Source organism: Dama dama, chromosome 5 (genome assembly GCF_033118175.1).
Source record: "Dama dama isolate Ldn47 chromosome 5, ASM3311817v1, whole genome shotgun sequence".
NCBI classification, from domain to species: Eukaryota; Metazoa; Chordata; class Mammalia; order Artiodactyla; family Cervidae; genus Dama; species Dama dama.
The window spans coordinates 21958904-21974904 of record NC_083685.1 but is presented as its reverse complement, the minus strand read 5'-3'; the positions used below and the strand labels follow the sequence as shown (position 1 = coordinate 21974904).

The following is a 16001-nucleotide window of genomic DNA, read 5'->3' as shown; positions in this document are numbered from 1 at the left end:
TGACCGCTTCCTGTCATCACCCCACCAACCCACTCCAATCAGTGACCCCCACAAGATACAGTCTGGCCTCTTCTCCCTCCACTCTAGCACCCACTCTGGACTCAGTCACAATAGCCTGCCTTCAGTTCTTCAGTTGTTTGAAGCTCCTGCTGCCTCAGGGCCTTTGCACAGGCTGCATGAGCTGTCAAGACACTCCCACCCACACCAGCCTTCCCTACTGGGCTCACACTCATCCTTCAGCACTGAATGCAAATGAAACTCCCGCAGGGAAGCCTTCTCTAAGGGCACTCCATGAACTCAGGTGCCCTGACTAGTCACTCGCAAAGCATGCCATGTTTCTCCCTCACCAGATTTACCATAATAATCACCTAAGGAAAATCATAACTGGCAACTTATAACTGGTTCTCTTGTGAGGGCTGGGACTTTGACTGTCTTGCTCTGCTTTACCAAATGCCGTCTGTCACACCCTGCAGATCAAAGCCCTCTGGTAGGCCAGTGGGTGGATGTTTGGATGGAGGGAGGGGAGGAGAGGCTGTAGGGGAATGAAGACAGAGCAGAGACGTATACAAGCCTGAAAGGGGCTCAGGCCCATCTTCAAGCAGGAGGCTGGGCTTCTACAGTAATAGAGGCAGAGAACCTTTATTGCCAAAGAGACTATGACTGATTAAACAGATTGCCTTAAATGCTTGAGGAAAGGGTCTGTGCATGAGGCACCCAGGGGCAGAAGGGCCAGAGCCTCCCCCAAGCACTGCTCCCTGGTTACACAAAAACCCTTTCTGCTTCAGCACCCCAGGTGCCCTGGACAGCTCTCCTCCTGCTTCTCCTCCTGCAGCTCTGAACTGCCTATTTGACAACAGTGGTGGGTACTTCGTTTCTATGGGTTCACCGCAAGCCCCAGGCTGGGTGTCCCAGGGACACAGGTCCTACATCACTCACTCAGCAGCCAGGCTCCACCCAGCCCTGGCACATGGCAGGCCCGTTGACAGACATCTGCTGCTGAGGAAAGAGTTGGCTATGAATGCAACTGAAGTGTCTCCACCATGCCATTGCCTGAGGCAGGGCGAGACTCACCACTCAGGGAGGCTGTGTGACCCTGCTGGCTTTGACACACGGCCAGGAGATGCCCAATTCCCAGATGAGGAAGAGTCGTGAGCAGCTCTAACTACATCCTCAAAGCTCTCCAAGCATCTCTCCATTCAAGCCCCTCTGCACTGGGTTCCTCACACTTGCTTCTGGGAAGCACAGTCCTCAGTCCTAGTAACTGTCATCAGGTCAAATCAGTGCTCGAGCTGTGACACTAAGAAGCGGGGGTCGGTCACCCAGCACCAGCGTGATGCTGAGGAGCTAAGAGCACGGGAGCAGGCGTCCCCCAAAAAAGCATGGCCAAGAGGTGCCCCCGTATACCCTGTTTTCTGTTTCTCCTTCTCAGAAGTATTTGCTTCAAACGGAAATTTTTTAAAATAAAAATTGGAGGGGAGAAGAATTACTGGAGGGTAGAAGAACCTCTTGAGTTCCTTTTCTAGGCAGATTAAATTGGACCACAGAAAACCCAAGATATTGTGGTTTCAACCACAAAAATGCCTGCTCTGACCCAGTACTCTCACACGGCCATCACTCAATAAATATTCGTTCTACACCTACTGTGTGCCAGGCCCCCCACGGACTGAGGTGGGGCATGAACAGAAGACAAAGCCTCGTCCTCTAGTCCTGGAGGACAGACAGACAGACACATGCACACACACACACACACACACACACAAGTAATCCTGTGACTTCAGGGAGCCAGTAAGGCAACAAATGTAAATAAAGTGAGGTGAAGAGAGAGTGGCAATGGATTTCTGCACAGGACGGCAGGGCCGGCCCCTGAGCAGAGACCTCAGTGAACCAGGGCGAATCCTTGGATCTACACGGAAACATTCCAGCCAGGGCTGAGACAGGCAGCAACGTGGGAGTCATGGCCCTTCCTATAGATTCCTTTCCAGTCAGCTAACACTTAGTGAGCACTCGCTCCACGCCCGGCTCCATCATCCAAGAAGGAGTCTCAGGGTCCAGCCCTTTCACATGGCTTACCCCAGGGTAAGGCCACTCTCTCCGCAAACACACACCTGAGCGCCAACTTTCAGTGAGGCCCCGGGAGAGGGGGGATGGGTAACGGTTATACCAACATGCCCGGCAGCTTCTCCTGCTGATGCCCTGGCCTGTGGTCCTGGTCCCACGACCCCTGGGGGCGGGGAGGGCAGCCTCACAGCTGGACCCCCAGGCCTCGTGGACTTTAGAGCCAGAGGAGACCAGTGATCAAATAATCACAAAAACCAAACAGAAAATTACTTGGGTTGGCTAAAAAGTTCACTTGGGTTTTTCTGCAAGCTGTTTGGCCAATCAAATACCAATGACACATTCTCTGAAGACAGAGGATGAGATGCCGACAGAGGGTCCAATGGGGGCAACCCAGGAAGTTCCCTGAGTGACTCTGGAGGGTCCAACGGGGGCAACCAGGGGGCTTCCCTGAGAGACACTGTTTGCGGGTAGAGTTACAGGCCAGTGGGAGGAGGCTGGCTCCCCACAAAGGATCTGCTGGACACTTAGGAGGACGGCAGTCAGGGAGGGACTGAGGAAAGACGAGGGTGTGAGGACGCAGGGAAGGAAGCAAGAATGCAAGGCCTGTGAAGACCTGCCCCTCCGGGGCAGCAGGAGCTAGTCAGCTTCTGAGCAGGGGACCGACACCCTCGGTGCCACGGGGGTTGGTACCTTGAGCAAAGCCGTGTGGCCAGAGGACAGAGAAGCTCTCTCTTTTGGTTGAAGAATGAGATCTGATGTCTGATCCTGGAAGGAACAACTTAAACGATGACCCCCAGCATCACAGCAAAAAGCACACAGAGCCCCAGCTGGCTGTGGACCAGAAATTGTCCCTGGACACCTCCTCATTACTGGCCCCACCCGGGATGCTGGAGGATGGGCAGGACTGAGAAGGCACACCTGACTTCTCCACCCACGAGACAATCTGTACAACCAGTCAGGTCAGCCTCTCTGCTGCCCTGTTTAAAGATGAAGAAACTCGAGGTCCCAGGGAGGAGGAATTTCTCGTTCAAACCCACAGGCCCAAAGGCAGCTCCAAATACAGAAAGCAAGCCACCTGACTCCAGGGAGACTGGTACCCTCGAAGCTGCTAAACAAATTCTCACCAGGAAGGACTACGTGGGAGAAGCCATGCTGAGTGAGGAAACCCTGGTGGGGATCCCCAGGGACAGGGTGGCCACCAGCCTGGCATGGGGAAGCTGGGGCCCAGGGGCCCTGCTCCTATGCTGTAGCGCCAGTTACAGTCAATTGTTTAACAGAGCTGTGATGAGGTGTCCTGGCCATGAAATTTCATGCCTCAGTATTAAGTAACTCGGGGAATTCCATGGCAGTCTAGTGGTTAGGACTCTGCTCTTTCGCTGCTGAGGGTCCAAGTTCAAGACCTGGTCAGGGATCTAAGAACCCACAAGCAGCATGGCCCAAAAAAATAAATAAATGAAAGTAACTCCTTGTTTAAAATAATCTCCAGAGGCCAAGTATTTTCACGTACTTTATGTTAACAACCTTGTGAACTGAAGCTGTCTGCATGCTAAGTCGCTTCAGTTGTGTCTGACTCTTTGCAACCCTAATGGACTATAGCCCTCCAGGCCCCTCTGTACATGGGATTCTCTGGGCAAGAATACTGGAGTGGGTTGCTGTTTCCTCCTCCCAGGGATTAAGCCCAACTCTCTTGCATCTCCTACAATGGTAGACAAGTTCTTTACTGCTAGCATCACCTGGGAAGCCCTCTCATTTAAATCAACACCCAGTTTTTGATAATGACATTCCTTCCACATTTAAAAAAAATGAATTAGTGAATTTTCTCCCCTGGACCTTGGTTTTTCATCTGGGAAACGAGCAGGTTGGCGGCACCATCCCTGACATCTACGTGGTGGAGGACTGAATCAGGTGAGTCTCCACTGATAAAACTCCCTCTGCTGGGTTTTCGGGATCAGTCTACAGTCATGTCAACACAAGCAGCGGAAATCACAGCATGGAAAATACCCTCCGAAATTCCTCCATAAAGCATCACATTGGAGGTGGGCAGACCCAGAAAATGTAGCAGCCAGCTTTTTCCGGCCTTGGAAGAGTCAGTGGTAAAGAACCCAACTGCCAATGCAGGAGACACAGGAGACTCAGGTTCGATCCCTGAGTCAGGAAGATCCCCTAGAGAAGGAAATGGCAACCCACTCCAATATTTTTGCCTGGAAAATCCCATGGACAGAGGAGCCTGGTGGGCTATAGCTCATGGGGTTGCAGAGAGTCAGACATGACTGAGCATGCATGCAACCGATGAACTCTCTGGCTTGTGTTTCGTTTAAGGACTACGTTTTGGAACCTCCCTGGCAGTCCAGTGGCTAAGACTCAGTGCTCCCAAAGCAGGGGGCCCAGGTTCAATCCCTGGTTAGGGAACTAGATTCCATGTGCCACAACTAAGAGTTTATATGCCACAATTAAAGAGCCTGTGCGTCGCAACTAAGAGTGGGCACAGTCACATAAATAAATTAAAAAAAATTTTTTTTTAAAGGACCATGTTTCATTAAAAAAAAATACACAGCTGTGAACACTAGCTCCCACTCAGCATGAAGACACACTCACGCTAGGGCTGGGAGCCGAGGACCCTCACAGCCCAGCTCATTCCCGCCAGGCCATACTTTCAATGATGGTCCTTCCTGGTCTAGTTTGTGCAGCACACGTATATATAAGGCCATGAACAACCTGACCCAACTCCACTGCATTTCTTCCCAGCTACTCCCCTGTTCCCATGGTGACAGGAGCCAGAAATACCCACCAACGACCCGGTCTCCTCTTCTCACACCCATCTTCCTCATCGCTGCTGCAAACAAAGCAACCTGTTGCCGCAACTCTTCAAAAGTCACCTTCACGATCTCCTCCTTGCCTTCTCCTGGGAAGAGGAAAGGGACAGGTCATCCATGGACTGTCCTAAAAAGAGAGCTCTGATCTTCGAAAAAGACACATGTACCCCAATGTGCATAGCAGCTCCGTTTACAATAGCCAGGACATGGAGGCAAACTAGATGTCCATCGACTCATGAACGTATAAAGAAGATGTGGTACATATACACAATGAAATAGTACTCTGCCATAAAAAAGAACAAATTTGAGTCAGTTCCAGTGAGGTGGATGAACCTAAAGCCTGTTATACATTGTGAAATAAGTCAGAAAAACAAATATGCTATATTAATATATATATATGGAATCTAGAAAAATGATACTGATGAACCTACTGGCAGGGAAGGAAAGCAGATGCAGATGTAGAGAATGGACTTGTGGACACAGTGGGGAAGCGAGAGAGTGAGGCGAGTGGAGAAGGTAGCATCAACATACATACACTGTCAGGTGTGAGATGGACAGCTGGTGAGAAGTCTGCTGTGTGGCACAGGGAGGCCAGTCCGGCACTGTGATCACCTGGAGGGATGGGCTGGGGCGAGGGGAGGGAGGCGGGGAAGGAAGGGGATGTATGTAGAATCACGGCTGATTCGTGTTGTCGTATTGCAGAAACCAACACGACATGTTAAAAAAAAAAAAATTTAATTTAAAAAAACAAAAAAAGGTTCTAGGGAATTCCCTGGTGGTCCAGTGGTTAGGGCTCCATGATTCCACTGCAGGGGGCTTGGGTCTGATCCCTGGTTAGGGAACTAAGGTCCCACACTCCACACAACCAAAAAACAAAATAAATTTTTCAAAAAAGAGAGATTCTGAGTCACAGACATGGATGAAACTCACACCTATACAAATACAGGTTAGAAAACATGCCTGGGAGACGTTACACAGATGCAGAGAATGCAAACAAGATACAGATTTACCAAAAGTTACAGAAAAGAAAGGCTGTGGCAAAGGGCACCTCTGAGACACACACTCAGAATCTGCCATTAAAAAATTTATTTTTTCACTATTAGCAATGCTTTTATAAAGTGAAGAATTCTTTGATTTGGTTGTGATTTTTTTAATATATATAAATTTCCAAGGGCTAGGGGAGGAAAAGGGGAAATCAATGTTTAGTGGGTACAGAGTCTCAGTGAAAAAGTTCCAGAGATCTACTGCACGGCAGTGTGAATATAGTTAACACCACTGAATTGGACACTCAAAAAATGGTTAAGATGGTAAAGTTACTATTTTGTGTTCTCATCACACACGTGTACACACACACACACACACAAAATCCAAAGGTGCCAAAATACTGTTTGGAAATAAGATATCAGATTTCGAATGCTTCAGAACCGGGACTTCCCTGGCGGCCCAATGGTTAGAACTCCATGCTTCCAGTGCAGAGGGCCAGGGTTCGATCCCTGGTCCAGGAACTAAGATCTCTAGGGCCAGCTGGTGTAGCTAAAAAATTAAAACAAAACAAAAAATACACAATAAGAGAGGAAAACCAAGCAGCTGCTGGGACTCACGTGCGACGTAAAGGGCCACTCTGTCGTTCTCTTTGTGTTGCAGGAGGTTTTCTGCATAGTTGAGGCGACTGCCTTTGAACCACTCAGGCACGTCGGCAATCCCTTTGGATGTGTCCACAACCTACAGGGACAACAGCAAACCAAGACACACATGCACGAGAGGGTAACACCAAGGATGCGTACAAGTGACTCTGCGTCCCAGGAAGCCAGCTAACCAACTGGCCCAAAGCGACGCTAGATCGTTTTACAAACTGAACGCTGACCTGGCCTGAGGGCTGGAAACTGAAAACAGAAATGAATGCAGTACTGTGTACCTAACAGTTGCTGAGAGATCTTCAGCATTCTCACCAGGAAAAAAAAAGTAACTGCGAGGCGATGGCTGTGTCAATTATCTTGGAAATCATTCCACAAGGCGCGTGTGTATGTATGTATGTGTGTGTGTGTGTGTATACATATATATATATATATATATATATATATATATATATATATATATATATATATAAAGTCATCACATGTACACTTGAAATACATAATTATATATAGCAATTATTCCTCACTAACGTTAAAAAAAATTAATCCAAGGGAAAACACCATCCCCACTAAATTACTCTGTCAACAATTATTAAGCCCCTACTTTATGAGAGATGTTGATGAGAGAAAGTAAACAAGACAGATAGAGCAGCTGCCCAGTGTTCCAGGTATAACCAGGAGCATAGAAACCAGGGGGGTCAAAGTGCAGGGCCTACCTGACCCTCCCACCACAGTTTTCAGAAAGCAGGATCCCTGCCTCCATCCTCAGGGGCTGGAACCTTGGTTTTCTTCCCCAAGTGCCTACAGATGAACCTTTCAGAATGGCTCACCTCACAATCAAACAACACAACAAGTGAAACTTTGAATAACAGAATTCCTAGTCCCTCGATATTTATTGAGGATAAAGATCTGGGAAAAAGAAACCTTTAAAATCCAGGTTAGGGACTTCCCTGGTGGTGCAGTGGTTAAGACCCTGAGCTTCCTCTGCATGAGGCACAGGTTCGATCCCTGGTCAGGGAACTAAGATGCCACATGCTGCACCGCCAAAAATAAAATAAAATCCAGTTTGACAACAAAACTGATAGTTTAAAAAACAATTATGTGAATGCGTGTAGCATCACTGAATGTATACTTTTAAATGGATAAAATGGTAAATTTTGTGTTATGTGTATTTTACCACAACTCTAACAATTTTTAATAAAATAAAAACAAAGCAATGCCCTACTCTTAGGATCACTCAGAGTGCCAAGACAGGGCCTGGGATCCATGCTCACTGGGGGGGGCTCCAAGTCCACAGAGCACCCATGAGGTCCTCAACCCCAAAACAATCCCCCAACAATCCTCTGAAGCAAGGACTTTTTCCCACTGTTGTGAGGATTTAAAACAAGGCAGGATTTAGTCTTCCCCCAGATTAACACTTCATTTTGAATCATAACCACAAGCCCCCCAAATTAATGATTTTGCAACATAACCACAAAAAGAATGAGTAAGCGAAATCTCTACTTACCTCATCATACATGCGTGAGAAGACAATTCCACTGAATTTCCAGAATTCTGCCCAGAAGTCTGAATACGACTCAACTGACCAATGATACAGGTCATCATAATTTTCTGGAAAATAAAGACATACAGCTCAGATAAATCCTGGGAGGAAACTTAGTTCAATGATAAGATGGAGTTAATGTGTCTGAAGGCTTCAAAGGCATCTGATGAGAAAGGATCTTGGGAGAGCAGGGGACCTTAGTCTTTGTTGAAGCAAACCCACCAAGGCTAGTCCCCAAAAGGAACCAAAGCAATGAGGCAGCTGAGTTTTTATCTTAGCCAGCATGCCTGAGACCATGGACTCTGGACCCAGAAGGCCTGGGTTCAAATCCCAACTTGGCCATTTGTTAGCTGTGAGGCTTCAGGCAAGCTCTGTAAGTGCTATGTCTCTGTTTCCCCATCTGTAAAATGGAAATGATTAATAATAACCTGCTTCACAGGGCAAATATGATGATTTCAATGAGCCCATGTATAAAATGCTTAGGGGCTTCCCACATAGTGCTAGTGGTAAAGAATCCACCTGCCAATGCTGGAGATGCACATTCGGTCCCTGGGTCAGGAAGATTCCCTGGAGGAGGGCATGGCAACTCACTCCAGTACTCCTGCCTGGAGAATCCCATGGACAGAGGAAGCTGGCAACCTACAGTCCATAGAGTCATAAAGAATCAGACACGACTAAAGTGACTTAGCACATTATTATACCATACAAACTCAGAAAACCTATGTTCAATAGATTTGAAAATTCAGTCCAAAACTGGAAGCTTGCCAATGACTCTTTACACCAAGACAACGTAATGGGGATTTTTTGTATTATTTACTTATTTTGATTTCTAAGTAAGCGCTACATTCACAGGATTCAAAATTACAAATTAAATAAAAGATTACATGGTTAAAAAATAAAAAGCCTCCCTCTCTCTAACCCCCAAAACCCTCTAACTTTTCTGGTCCAGAGGTAACCAGTGAAAGAGATTTTTTTTGGTGTGACTTTGCAGATTTTATGTGTCAGCAAATACATCCCTCTGCCTCCCACTTTTACACAAATGGAGGCACGTTCTTCTCAGCAGGTTCTAATCCTGGGACCACAGGAAAGTCCTATCCCCTCATTGGGCCTTTTTAATCTCAGTATGTTTTCAACAGGACTTAAAATTCATCCACTGGTGCCCCCAGGGATGGTAACAGTTCAGCAGGAAGCTGACCAATAGGTCAAGTTCTCTCATTCCATCACTCAACTACAGATTTCATCATCCTCACTGGGGGTTCATCCAGAGGATGAGACATAGTGATCCCTGCCCTTAGCACTGTCCCTCCTCCATGTGGCATCCAGTAATTTTCTTTTTAAGAGTTTTTTTTTTTTTTCGCTGCACCGGATCTTAGTTATGGTATGTGGGATCTAGTACCCTGACCAGGGATCGAACCTGAGCCCCCTGCATTGGAAGCTCAGTCCTAGCCACTGGACCACCAGGGAAGTCCCAGCATCCAGTATTTGTTCTCAGTCATGCTGGACATGGGAGCCAGAGGAAGAGAGCAATCGCTGAGAGCCAGGGCGGCAGGGGCTGGGGGCTAGGACCAGGGAGGAAGCCAAGAGCCCAAGCCATGGGGCATCTCTGGCAGCAGAGATTGGGACAAAGTGGGAAGAGTCAGCACAGCCGTGATGAGGGGAGAGGGGGATCTTAGAGTTCTGAGTTCAAGAAAGAGAAGCTGGTTTCCCAACAATGATGCCTGCCCCTCTTCCAAACCCTACAAGAGAACCTCCCCCAAGCCCTGCCCTATATCTACTCAAGCCAGGAGCCACAGGCCAGGTCGACCACGCTCACAGGGAAAGACACCAGGGATGGTGCATCTGAAAGCTGGGAGCCAGCCCTGACTCTCAACATGGTGCTTGGGGAGCTCAGGCGGCCCACGCTGTCTCTCTGGGACTGTTTCTCTCGAGTGTCATCTGGAAACTGGCTGGAGATGACCCCGGGTCCTCCCATGACAGCGCAGGGTTAACCTGCCCCCCAGGGCCAGGCTGGATGACTGGCTTCGAACCCCAGCTCTTGTCACTTACTAGATAGCGACCTTGGGCTGGCTGCTTTACCTCTCTGAGCCTCAGCATCCTCACCTGTGACACGGGGACAACGGCAGAGAGCACGCTGCTCAGACACTGGCTTCAGGGCCGACCATCCAGGTGCAAGTCCTGCCACTTATCTTCCTTAAGATACTGGTACTTATCATGGGGTCACTGCAAGGACCGCGTGAGTCAAAGCAGAGAATGCACTAACAACAGTGCTTGTCAGAAAGGAGGGCCCAAACATGTGACCCTGAGCATCACTCGTGACACATGACGGGCCTCCTGACCGCACCTCGTGGGCTCAGACAAGGAGACAGGGGTGAGCAAGCACGTGTTCGCAGGAGTCTGCTGCCATGGTCTCCGCCAAGGGAGGCAGTGCCAGGCCCAGGGCGCTTCTCTGGCAGCAGAGCCTCTGGAAGGCCTGGAGGAAACTGCACTAGACAAACAGGACCTGCAGGTCCTCTGTGTCCCAGGCTTTTTTTTTTTTAATCACCTTGGTCCTCACAAATTGCAAAGAGCTCTGGCACCAAAACCTCCCCAGGCTGACACAAGAGATGGAGCAGGAGCTTGAAACACAAGCCTCCCCTGAAGACCTTGAGAGCCCATAACAAACTGCATTCTCAACAGTATCTAGCAGGGTGGAGGAATGTAACCAGCCTGCCAACCCAGGAGCTAGAAGTCACAACGGCATCTCAACTTCACGAGGACCCATGGAGAAGTAGGTGGAGTGTGTGCCCAAATTCTCCCACTGCCCACAACTCTCCAGCAAAGCAGGGACTCTGGGGTTTCTGTTCACACACATACACCCCAACCTGGGCTCAGAGGCTGCAATCCAGACACCTGGGTGACCAACCACGGGCACATCTCATTCAGTCTGCACAATGCTCAGAAAGAAACAGAACCAGCTGATACTAAATTTGGGTTTCTGAATGAAATTCAGAATTTCTGACTTCTCCCGAGAAGAGAGGGCATCTTGATTGTGGGAGCCGGCCAACAGGTGTCCCCTCCCTGCCCCCGGCTGAGCTGGGCTGATCTGAAGAACCAACCAGCTGTTACAGAAATGACCGAGTGCCTTGTGAGGCTGGGTCAGAAAATCATAGCACACTGCAGTTCTTGCTGTCATGATCACCTGCTCTGCAAGAAGCCAGTGGCCACGTTGGCAGGACACTCAAGCAGTGCTAGGTGGCAAGTAGCGGAGGCCCCCTGCCCACAACAAGCAATGACTCACTGCCACGCGAGCCAGCCCCTGAATAGTATGGCTGCCAGTCTCGGTCCAGCCTTCAGATGAGAACAGATAGATGCAGCCTCGGGAGACCCAGAGCTAGAACTGTCCAGCTAAGCCCCTCCTAGAAGCCTGGCCCATGGAAACTGAGAGATACTAAATAACTACTGTCATTTTACATCACTAAGTCCTGGGGTGATTCGCAAAGAAGCAACAGGTAGCAGTCACACAACATGGTGACAAACAGCTAAAGCAGGTAACAACTTGGCCACTCGGCCCTTCACACACTTTCGAGAAGCAACCTGATACTGCAGTTCAGGGCACTGACTCCAGCCCTACTGCTCACAGCTGTGAGACCTCAGCCAAGACTCTGAGCCTCCAGTTTCTCAGCTGGGAAACTTGATGAAAGCCCCATCGATCTGGCCAGGTTACTGAGGATTAAGTTAGTTAATCCATGTAAAGTTCCCAAATGAGGCCTGGCATGTAGGAAGGGCTCCCTAAACATTCACTGTTACTAATATCTCATCACCTGCCTGGTCCCTGCAGGCATCTGAGTTTGTAAGCCCCGCCTGCAGCTTCACCTCCCCACCTGTGAGAATTCTGACCCGCCTTCACCTTTCACATCTCAGCTCAAGGTCCTGTCAGCCCCCTTTAGCAGCATCCTAACAGCCCCAGAGCTCAGAAGGTGGGCAGCACACGCCCTACACCCGCCGCTCAGCACTGCTACCTTTGTGAGAGCCTTCTCCCCACAAGGACACTTGAGCTGTTTGAGAATGGAGACCAAGCCTTCTTTGTGTTGGCCAGTTTTCCCCCAGACGCTGGCCTGCAGAGACGAGCTGCAGTTTGTGATGCAAAGGCGCTTGGCCCAGTCCTCCAGAACAGAACTTTCCTGGTGGTCCAGTGGCTAAGGCTCCAGGCTCCCAATGCAAGGGGCAGAGTTTGACCACTGGTCAAGGAACTAGATCCCACCTGCTGCAACACAGATCAAAGACCCCATGCGCTGCAGCTTAAAGACCTAGCACAGTCAAATAAACATATATATATTTTTAATGGCTGTGTATAAGAAGCAAAAAGTAATGTGTGCCATAAAGCTGGTGGCACTCCCCTAATGACTGAGAACTGGTACATGTAGTATGCCCCCTGGGGCCTTGCAAACAAGGCCAAGTGTCATACGCTCGGCTGGGGCTGCAGGCCGCCCCCAAGGTCTAGGTGGGCATGCTGTGGATTCCCAGACGAACTCTGCTGGAAGCCATGACAAGAGCCAACCAACCTACGGTTCTGGTCCTGGAAGAGACTGCATAGTTCCAGGGAGGCCCTGCCCCTCCAAAACACAAGGATAGAATCCTCCCACTGACAGTAGTCTGGGGGGAGCTGGGGAATGCCCCCCCATTCATCCCATCTCAGGGCTGCAGTAGGGCTGAGCCAGCCTGTGAGGACGCATACCTTGCTCTCTCCCTGCATCCAGACAAGAGCATTGCTCAGTGCTGCCTACCAGCCACACACCAGCCACTGCTGATGGCACAGACAACACAAGTTCAAGGGTGCTGTCTTTAAGCAAATAAAAAGGCTCACAAACAGGGGATTCCCTGGTGGTCCAGTGGGTAGGACTCCATACCCCCACTGCAGGGGGCACAGGTTCAATCCCTGGTCAGGGAACGAAGATCCCGCATGCCTCACAGACCAAAAAAAAAAAAAACATGCTCACAAGTAAACGAAAAAGCAAGACAGGTTAAAAGTCCAAATTATATGCAATTGGAGAGAGAGGAAAAGAAAGTGGTCAAAGAGAATAATCAGAGAAGACAGCATTTGAGTTGGCTCCTAAAGCAAAGCCCAAAATGTCCAGGGCCAGGCCTGTGGAAAGGAGAGAAGGCAGGGTGGGTTAACTATCAGGAGTAAAAGAGGAGGAAGAGAAAAAAAAACCAAAGTCTAAAGCACTCCCAGACCAAGAGAGGAGCCCCACTCAGCTCAGCTGATGCCACCTGTGGGGACACGAACCCATCATCATGGGCTGGTGAGTTTGCCAAAGAAGCTGGAACTCTTGCTTTTCCTATGCAGTCTCTCAAGGAGACTGCAAGTCAGTGTGAGAAGCCCAAACTAAGTCTGCAGGTTCACCCTCGCCAGCAGGCCACCAGTCCCAGCCTTGAAGGGCAGACAGGGGTTGGGCAGGCAGTCTGGGGGCAACTGGTGCCTGCCAGTGTCTGCTCAGCCACCCCCACTGGCCAGGTGTGGCAGAGCGCTCAGCCTGATCGCCCTCACACCCACCCAATGATGTTGGTCCTCTCATTACGCCCATTTTACAGATGAGGAAACCAAGGCTCAGGAGATCCGGTGACTTCCCCCTGACCACACAACCAGTAAGTGGCAGAGCCAGTTCAGAATCCCGACAGTCGGATGACAGCTCAGCCTCACACGTCTCACAAGACTGCCCTTCTGTGAAATCATTTTGTAAAGTGTCAGGGAGAACAGCTGGCAGAAGAAAAAGAGACATGGAATCAAGGCAAGGAAACACAAAAGGAGGATGTGGTTCCACTCCTGGCTCTTGGCGGGAATCAGGTCTGTGCCCCAGTGAGTTTCTTGGCGGTCCAGTAGTTGGGACTCTGTGCTCTCACTGCCGAGGGCCCAGGTTCAACCCGCGGTGGGGGAACTAAGATTCCAGAAGCTGTGCGGTGTAACCAAAAAGAAACAACTCTGTCCCCCAGTCCAACACACATTAACTTACCAACTATTACCTGGAAAGAAGGCCTGGAGAGTAATAAGCCACACCTGTCTCTAGGGAGCAGGCAGCCGGGAGAGGGAGGGAGCTGGGTGAGCAAGGGAAGGGGCTACCTGTGGACGCTCTGAAGCCCACCGTGCTGTGGACACGGAAGCTGCCAGGTGGCAGGATGTGCAAATCCACGGTCAACAAGGAGCCATTGTGAGCCTCAGAGCCCAGGTGTGACCAACCAGACCTTTGCGTCAAGGCTGCTCAGGCAAAGCCCGCAGGCAGCAGGTACGGAAGAGAAGAGAAGCAGGAAGGAGGAAAACCAGCCACTGTTCACGGAAGAGGAAACCAGGGCCCCCAGGGAGATGGGGGCACTGGGGTGGGAAGGGGACCAGGCTGGAAGGCAGACAACCCAAGTCTCCATTCCTGCGGGAGCTCCCTGAGGACAGTGATGCCACCAACAGAAACACAGGAGTCCCTGTAGCCGGCAGAGGGGCGAGACGAGGGGGAAAGGGTCACAATGAGATGAAAATCGCTGAAGGGAGGATGCAGGAAGTAGGTGGACAGCCAGTAGAGAGCTAAGGAGAAGCTTCTCATTCAGAAAAGGGCCATCTCACCCAAGTGGCTCCTGAGGACAGGGCGGGAGCTGGAAAGGGGGTCCTGGGCTAGGTTCTGTTTGGGGCTGGGAATGTAAACACGTAAGGGGAAGGAATTCCACCCCAATCCCAGAGACAGCCTCCTGCCTGAGCATCATCCATCTCCTCGATGCCCAGAATCCAGGCTGGCCTCTAGCAGTGTCAGCCTGGAGGGCTGGGGGCCGGGGGCACCGTGATGGGTCAGCACCAGGTAATGTGGCTGGCAAGTGACCCACCCTTCAACAGAAGGGAAGAGCTAAGGGTCAAAGAAGACCTGGGTCAGAGAGACAGAAGCCCTGGGGATGGGAGGGTAAGACTCCAGGGAGCACTCCTCACAGGTAGGAATGCCTAACAAGGGATCACTCAGTCCACTGGGGTTCCAAGACCAGAGGGGCTACCCTACCAGGGAGATGGATACTGCAGAGAAGAAGAGACTGGCCCCCTGAAAAGAGAGGAAGTGACACCCCGCACAGACACGCGGGCAAAACCCCACAGTCAGAAGATGTCCCACCCCCTAGGGAGGGGGCCCCCCTGTCCAGTGGCTCCTCCAACCCCCCAGAAGCGGGAAGATGAAAATCAGGAGACCATTCTAACAACTAAGAGGGGCCCTGACCCCAACGTCCAGGAAAAAGGGGCTCCCGGGACTCCAGGAGGAGTGTCTCTCTGCCAAGTGGTCCCTCGGACGGCCAAGGGAGGAGCCCGATTTCTGAAAGCCCCTGGTCCAGCCAAGAGGTGGCCGGGGAGCTCCCCGGGACGCGCGCCCCGCACTCACCCAGTGCCAGGCCGCAGGCGGCGCCCACGGCCGCCCGGAAGCGGTCCATTTGCGTGTTCTTCTTGCTGTCAGGCTCCCACATCACCTGGCACTCCAGGATCTCCTCCTGCCCGGCCCGCGGTTCCTTGGACATGGCTGCGGCTGGGAAGGCCGGCGGGAAGGCCGGGGCTGCGCGGGGGATCGGGACTGGGCCGGGGACCGAGCTGGCGGCGGCGGCAGAGGCCGGGGAGCGAGACCCCAGGCGAGCGGCGAGGCAGACGTGGAGCAACTGCACGCGGAGCAGCCGCCCCGCCCGGACTCCCAGCGAGCCCCGCCCCCAAAGCCCCCGCCCTTCGAAGGCACCGCCTCTCCCGAATGTAACCCTCCGCGGGCGCCGCGCCTCGAAAAGGAGTGCTGCCGCCTCTCCGGGACTACAACCTGCGCGCGCCCACCCGGTGGTGCTGCGCAGGCGCGTTGGGCTGGGCTCCCCAGCCTCACCTGGAGCGCGAAGGGGTTAAACCGGGGCCCGAAGTCGAGGTAGAGCCCGCAGGCTCGTTCATGTGTTCTTTTGTTCACGATTGATTTTTTTTTTTTT

General features: G+C 51.1%; 1 protein-coding gene across 1 annotated transcript in view; it reads right to left on the bottom strand.

Annotated features, from left to right (window-relative positions):
• AACS (acetoacetyl-CoA synthetase) overlaps nucleotides 1–15703 on the bottom strand; it is a 52705-nt gene extending 37002 nt beyond the window's left edge. The window contains exons 1-4 of the mRNA XM_061142112.1: nucleotides 15428–15703; nucleotides 8013–8116; nucleotides 6473–6593; nucleotides 4847–4960 (exon numbers count right to left, since the gene is read on the bottom strand). Of these exons, the coding sequence (XP_060998095.1) occupies nucleotides 4847–4960; nucleotides 6473–6593; nucleotides 8013–8116; nucleotides 15428–15560 (472 nt within the window). The 5' untranslated portion in view covers nucleotides 15561–15703. The remainder of the gene's footprint in view (nucleotides 1–4846; nucleotides 4961–6472; nucleotides 6594–8012; nucleotides 8117–15427) is intronic.
• Nucleotides 15704–16001: the final 298 nt, after the last annotated feature.